Here is a 7,269-nt window from a genome sequence, read left to right on the forward strand (position 1 = left end):
TGACAGTCTGTGGAGATGCGAGAAATGGGTACGGATGGCTACTCAGACAGCGAACACTACCTCCCCATGGAAGGCCAGGCCAGGGCCGCCTCCATGCCCCGCCTCCCAGCAGAGAACCAGGTGAGAGCTTGCAGGGTTCTGGGCCATGCCCACACACATTCCTAAGGACCCTGTACCTCTCCCTTAGAGACACTGGCCTAGGTGGGATCTCCTGCAGCTTCCTGCAGGGGACCCTTACCCTTTCCTGGCTCCTTCAGTGCACCCAGTGGGTCTGGCCCTTCAACCACTCCCTACCAGAAGCCATCGAGAGACTGGGCACCCTTGTAGAACATAGCAGTCACTGCCCTAGGGAACACAGAAGGAAGGGGTGGGTCTGGCTCTGCTGAGAGGTGGGAATCCCAGCTTCAGCAGCAGGTAATGGTGTCTCAAGCACTCAGGAGGCTGAGAAGAGGAGGTCCAGGCCAGCTTAGGCTACAGACCTGGACCATATCTCAAAACAAACAATAGGGCTTACATTCATAATCCCAGCATTTGGGAAGTGGAGATCAGGAATTCAAGGCCAGACACTGCTATTTAGCTAGTTTGAGGCCAACCCCAACTATGTGAGACCCTATCTCACAACAGAGCTTAAGAACCCTGACTGTTACCTGGAGAGGTGGCTCATCAGGTGAGAGCATGCAGCGCTCCTGCAGAAGGGCCAACACTGATCCCCCGCACCTCTACTAAATGTCAGCTCACAGAGGACGTGACGGAAGCTCCAGGGGACTGACACCTTTCCTGGCCTACTCAGGCCTCCATGCAGGTCCACAAACTCACACACATACACACAAATAATAAGCTAATTTTTAAAAAGAAAAGAGAATCTTCTTTCTAAAGCTGGAGCTTGCTCATGGTGCGCTTAGCATGGGCAGGGTCCCCTCACAGCAAAAAAAAAAAAAAAAAAAAAAAAAAAATCCTGCTACCACCCATGCAGTTAACACACATACACCTTACATGTGCACCTGTCCGTACATGCACCTGTGTGCTACCAGTGTAACAGGCACCCGTAGGCATGGCGCCTGTTCGTGTGCAGGCACGTGGCCTGCGCCTTCAGGAACAGGGCATGTATGAGGACTCTGAAGGCAGAGTCTGGGTGGGCCTGGGATGGCTGGGGCGTATCTTCTGTCACGCGTCTGGGAGGGGTGGTGTGGATGGGTGTGTACCTGGTATGTGTCTCAGTGTGGCTGCTTCGGCCCCTTGTAGCGAAGGCAAGATCCCCATGGGGATAGAGGAAACTAAAGCATGCCTGGCTAATGCACAGTAAGAGATGGGGATAAAGCCCAGGCTGGCCTGAGGCGCCCGAGAACAAGGAAAAAGGGCAGGAGGAGGGGGCTGCAGGAGGGTGGCCGGCATGTCTGGCTGGGGCAGCTTGCCCTGTGTTATGTGGCATATTTGCTGCGCCTGGCTGGGTCATCATGGCCCAAGGGCCTGGCCTCTGGCTGCTGTGACCTTGGGGTGCATGTGGCTGCCCAGTCCCTTCTGTCAGGCCTGGCCTGCTGGCCCCGAAACAGAGATGAGCCAAGCTGGGTTGATGGCCACCTGGGAGCTTTGAGCTGAAGCTGGGGCGAGGTGGGGGAGGGGTGCTGTGCCGCAGTGCATCGCATGAAATGGGCCAGGAGCCTGTGGCCTTGCTGTCCCATCTGTCAGTCTCATGTCTCTGCCATCTGTCTGTTTGTCTCCTGTTTCTTCTGTGCCTGTTGTGGGGGACAGCCATCCCGGTCCTGGGGTACCTCCTCACTCAACACCAGAAAGTTTAACCTCTCTCTGCCCACCACCTCCACCATGTGCCACCACCACCTCACCATCACTTTTGCCTTTTATATTTATTTCCTTCTTTCTGTTTTTTTCTGTGTGCGCCATCCTGTGGGGCTGGGACAGAGGAGAAGGGGCCGGCCACGTGGAAATAACCTCAGTGTATGTACCGCGCCCGGCCAGCTCGGCTCCAGCCCCCTCTCCCTCCCTGCCCTTTTTGTGCCAGTACCCACCATCTCCCCTGCCCTTCACCCCACCCCCCACCCTTTCGTTGCAGACTCCCCCTCCCCCATGGAGCCCCTTCCTTGTGTGTTGTGTCCTGTGTATGCAAGGGGCCACAGTGCACCCCACTTCGTCTTCAGAGCCTCTAAGAGGCCAACCTGTCCACCCTGCCCCTTTCTTGGGGGGTCTGTTCCTCCAACTCCTCCAGTGACCACTGGCCTTCTGCCTCAGGTCCCTTTAGCTCCTGCACATCAGAGCTGGACCAGGCCTGGTCCAGTGGGCCTCCCTTCTTCTGCCTGCTACTGAGAACTGAAGACTGTCCATGGTAGAGCAAGACCAAGGGTTGTGGGACAGTGGATGCAGATTCAGAACGCTCTCCAGTGCCTCCACTGCCAGGGCAGCCCACGCTGGGCTTGGGTGATAGGAGCCAGAGTCGGGGGTGGGAATGAGGGTCAAGAGAGTTGGACCGAGGAGAAGCAGGGCTCCCAGGCTTGCCCTCTGCAAGTGGAGCATGCTTCTTGCCAGCCAGCCAGCCTTAACACCAGAGGGGCAAGGGCTTAGCCGCGGCCTTTTGGCCAAAGTCCAGTACACACCCTAAAAAGCAGCAATACTCCTGTCGGTGGTCTTAAGTAGCCTTAGGGTTCCACCCTTGCAGCCAGCAAGCCAGACACTCAAACCTCCACTGCACCCCTGGACACTGTCCCTGGATGGTCATATCACCTTCATTCTGTTACCCATCAGCTACAGGGCTGGAAGGAGCAGGCCACGAAAGTGCTGAACATTAACTCTGCCCACACCTGTCCCCCTCCCCCAGACCATCTCTGATACCAGCCCCATGAAGCGCTCAGCCTCTGTGCTGGGACCCAAAGCCAGACGACTGGACGACTACTCACTGGAGCGGGTACCACCTGAGGAGAATCAGCGGTACCACCAGCGCCGCCGAGACCGTGGCCACCGCACCTCAGAGCGCTCTTTGGGCCGCTACACTGATGTGGACACAGGTAGGCTGCCACAGAACCAAGGACAGAGGCTCTGCAAAAAAAAAAAAAAAAAAAAAAAAAAAAAGGTAGGGAAGGCTGAAGGGCAGAAGTAGGGACAAAGGACTGGGCATACACCACTAATGCCAGTATGTGGGAAGCTAGGAAGGAAGAGGTTAGGGTCTGAAGTTAGAGGCCAGCCAAGATACAGAAAGAACCCAATTCAAAGAAGGAGTCGGGGGCTGGAGAGATGGCTCAGAGGTTAAGAGCACTTACTGCTCTTCCAGAGGTCCTGAGTTCAATTCCCAGCAACCACATGGTGGCTCACAACCATTCGAAATGATATCTGGTGCCTTCTTCTGGTGTGCAGGCATACATGGAATGTTGTATACATAACAAATAAATAAATAAATCTTTAAAAAAAAAAAAAGGGAGTCGGGCTTTAATCCCAGCACTTAGGAGGCAGAGGTAGGGCAGATCTTTGAGTTTGAGGCCAGCCTGATCTACAGAGCAAGTTCCAGGACAGTCAGGGCTACAGAAAAACCCTGTCTCAAAAGAAAAGAAAGAGGGCTGGATGGTGTCTCTGTGGGGTAAAGCACGTGCTGCACACAAGTGATGAGCTGAGCTGATATAAGATCCTAGCACCCATGCAAACCAGGTATGGGAGTGGATATCTGTAACCCTGGTGCTGGGAAGGCAGAGGCTGGAGAGGCTCAAAAGGTACAGCAGCTGCAATGCAGGCATTAGGCCTGCATTTGCAAAGAAGCACATAAAAACAGGGCAGTGAGCATCCATCACCCCAGCCCTCCTAAGGTGAGATGGGAGATGAAGACAGATGAGACCCTAGAAATTCTTGGGCCAGCTAGCATGACATACACAGCAGATGACAAGAGACCCTGTCTCAAACAAGACAGATGATGAGGGCCAACATCTAAGACTCCCAACCTCCACATGCACTTGTGATACTTGCACCCACACTCACACAGACACATTTTAACATTCAAAAAAGGTAAGATTTAGTTATTTTGAGATCTCACTATGTGGTCCTAGTTGGTGGCCTGGAACTCACAGAGCTTTTTCTGCTTCTAAATGCTAAAACTAAAGGCTATGTGGTTGGTTGGGTTTTTTCTGGTGGTTTTCTCCCCCAAGTCAGGGTTTCTCTGTATATCCCTTGCTGTGCTAGAACTTGCTCTGTAGACCAGGCTGGCCTCGAACTCAAGGATCTGCCTGCCTGTCTCCAAAGTGCTAGGATTAAAAGTGTGGACCACCATACCTGCCCCACTGCATTTTTTTTTTCTTTTTCGAAACAGGGTTTCTCTGTGTAACAGCCCTAGCTGTCCTGGAACGAACTCTTGTAGACCAGGCTTGCCTCGAACTCACAGAGATCAACCTGCCTCTGCCTCTCGAGTGCTGGGATTAAAGGTGTGCGCCACCACCTTCCCATTGCATTTTATTTTTATTTTTTTAATGAGAGATAGGAGGGATGCGAGTGTTGGATTCCCTGGATCTAGAGCTATGGGCAGTTGTGAGCTGCAGGACATGGGTGCAGGAAACTTAGATCTTATGCAAGAGCAGCAGACACGTTTAACCACTGACCCCATGACTGCAACACCCCAGGCGGAGTGGGATGTTGTCTGGGTGGTAGGTATAGCTAACACGTACATGGTCCTAAGTTGGTCATATTCAACACTGAGAAAAGGGAGGGGCCAAGCAAGATGGCTTAGCCTGTAAAGGTATTTGAAGCCTGAAGACCCGAGTTTGATTCCTGGAACCCATAAGGTGGAAGGTCACACTTTCAGATGAGTGCCACCGCGGGAGGATGTACGCGCTGAAAATAAATGTAAGAATAAAGTAAAGGGGAGATCCAGAGTAGGGAAGAAACCTGGGGCTGCTGCACTGAGCCTGGAGACCCTCCAGGCCTGCTTTTCCTTCTGGGGGCCCCTTCTCCCTCTCTCACCATCGTCTCCTACTCAGGTTTGGGGACAGATCTGAGCATGACCACCCAATCCGGTGACCTGCCCTCCAAAGATCGGGACCAAGACCGGGGCCGGCCCAAGGACCGGAAGCATCGGCAGCACCATCACCATCACCACCACCACCACCACCCTCCAGCCCCCGACCGGGAGCGCTACGCACAGGAGCGGTCGGACGCGAGCCGGGCGCGGGCCCGGGAGCAGCGCTGGTCTCGCTCGCCCAGCGAGGGTCGAGAGCACGCGACACACAGACAGGTGCGTGTGGCAGGCCCAGACTGAACCGACGGGGCGGGCAGGGGCTGGGAAGCAGGGGGTGGGAGGGGGCGGGGCAGGGCGCGGGTAGCCCGCCGCTCTTGCTGTCCCCTTGGCCCTGCTTCCCTGCGAATCGTGTCCTGCGGACCTGTGAGTGACTTCGGAAACTTACGAAGCTCGTTTCTCATTTCTCTCCTCACTGTTGTGTTGGTTTGCCCCCCCCCCACTTCTCCGTCCCGCCGCCCGCCCGCCCTCCCGTCTGTGTGTCCCCGTGTGTTCCTGGTTGGTCCGTGGTATCTTTGCTTTTGATTTCCTTTGTTTCGATTTTCGTGTAGGGCAGTAGTTCCGTCAGTGGAAGCCCAGCCCCCTCTACGTCCGGCACCAGCACGCCGCGACGCGGCCGCCGCCAGCTCCCCCAGACCCCCTGCACCCCGCGGCCGCTCGTGTCCTACTCGCCCGCGCCGCGCAGGCCGGCGGCACGCAGGCTCGCGGGTCCCGCCCCGCCCCCTGGCGGCTCGCCGAGAGGTTGCCGCCGCGCGCCTCGCTGGCCTGCACATGCGCCTGAGGGCCCGCGGCCGCGCGGTGCCGACTACACCGAGTCCGACGACCTGCGCGAGCAGCCAGGGGGCGCGCATGAGCCCGCGCCGCGGTCGCCCAGGACTCCGCGCGCCGCGGGCTGCGCGTCACCGCGCCACGGCCGCAGGCTGCCCAACGGCTACTACGCGGGGCACGGCGCGCCGCGGCCGCGCACAGCCCGCAGGGGCGCGCACGACGCCTACAGCGAGAGCGAGGACGACTGGTGCTAAGCCGCCCCGCCTCCCCGCAGCGCCCGCGTATAGCGGGCGCACAGCAAATGATAAACAATAACATTTTTAAAAGAGAAAACCGGGGAGAAAAACAAAAATAGCTTCTATTGATGAGTTTTATCATCTCAATTGAATCTTTCGTTTTCCCGGTGAACGAAACCGAGGTGGCTGCGAGCCGGAGGGACGGCTGCACGCCCCACACACTTCTCAGACCCACGGGAGTGCTTGCGGGCCACGCCAAACTTATTACTGCCTGCAGAGATCAACTACAAGAAAATAACACTAAGTTTTTAAAAGGACAAAAAAAAAAAAGATTGAGGAAAAACAGGTTTTTTTTTTCTGACATTTGGTCCTGCTTGAAATAACAAAAGGAAAAAAGAGGAAAAATTTACCACCACCACCACCGATTCCCTTGCTTCTTTTTTTCCTTTATCTTTTTAAAAAACTTTTTTTTTCTTTTTTTCCTATCTTGTTTGAAAAACGTGGGCTTGGGACTGTGAAATATTGCATGACATTAAAAAGAACAAAAAAAATAATAAAAACGAAAAAACTTGAATCCAAGGGCTTCTGAACTGGAGTGGTCTTTGTCCATTGACCAAGATGCCATGCAAGTTATTCTTGGGAAATGGATGGAAAAGGGGAGGCAGTTTGTTAGCTCCCAGAGAAACCGCACTGGGGACGTGGCTCGAAGGCAGTGCCCACAGGTACCAGGAACGACGGCCCTGGGTTCAGTCCCAGCTAAGGGCATCTGTGACTCCTTGAGAGGAGAGTCCCACAGAAGCGAGGCTTCTCCTGGCTGTGTCCAGCTTCCGGTACCACCCTCCACTGTGTTAAGTGTTCTGCCCTGGCCTCTGGCTTCTTGAACCAGCCTCAGCCATGGAGAAATGCTGACAAGGTCAAAGATCTGAACAGTCTGGATTACGTCAGAGCAATGAATTGGGTCAGGATTGTTTTTTTTTTAATATTTATTATTTATGTATATGTGGATTTGGGCAAATGTGAAAGTGCCTTTTGAGCCAGCTGGAGTTACAGGCAGCTGTGAGTCCTCTAACCCGGGTCCTGGAAACCAAGTCCAGGACCTTTGGAAAAGTAATATATACTTTTAACTTCACAACCCCGCCCTCTCCCCTCTCCCCCTCCCGCCTCCAGGGTTCATACACTGACCCCCTCACCCTACATTCACCTACCTCATCCAGCATACTGTCTAGATATCCATGCTCATACAACACAAACACACTGTCTACATAC

At 54.6% G+C, this 7,269-nt stretch overlaps 1 protein-coding gene across 6 annotated transcripts in view; it reads left to right on the plus strand.

Moving 5' to 3' along the window:
- Window positions 1–6,582, plus strand: part of Cacna1a (calcium voltage-gated channel subunit alpha1 A) — a 231,214-nt gene extending 224,632 nt beyond the window's left edge. For 3 of the 6 annotated variants that reach the window (XM_087900473.1, XM_087900471.1, XM_087900472.1), the window contains exons 43-47: window positions 7–120; window positions 1,918–1,953; window positions 2,828–3,014; window positions 4,965–5,218; window positions 5,551–6,582. In XM_087900473.1, the coding sequence (XP_087756599.1) occupies window positions 7–120; window positions 1,918–1,953; window positions 2,828–3,014; window positions 4,965–5,218; window positions 5,551–6,021 (1,062 nt within the window). In that variant the 3' untranslated portion in view covers window positions 6,022–6,582. The remainder of the gene's footprint in view (window positions 1–6; window positions 121–1,917; window positions 1,954–2,827; window positions 3,015–4,964; window positions 5,219–5,550) is intronic. The other 3 variants (XM_087900476.1, XM_087900475.1, XM_087900474.1) reach the window with 3 other exon arrangements.
- Window positions 6,583–7,269: the final 687 nt, after the last annotated feature.

Source organism: Myodes glareolus, chromosome 22 (genome assembly GCF_982192425.1).
Source record: "Myodes glareolus chromosome 22, mMyoGla1.1, whole genome shotgun sequence".
Taxonomy (NCBI): Eukaryota; Metazoa; Chordata; class Mammalia; order Rodentia; family Cricetidae; genus Myodes; species Myodes glareolus.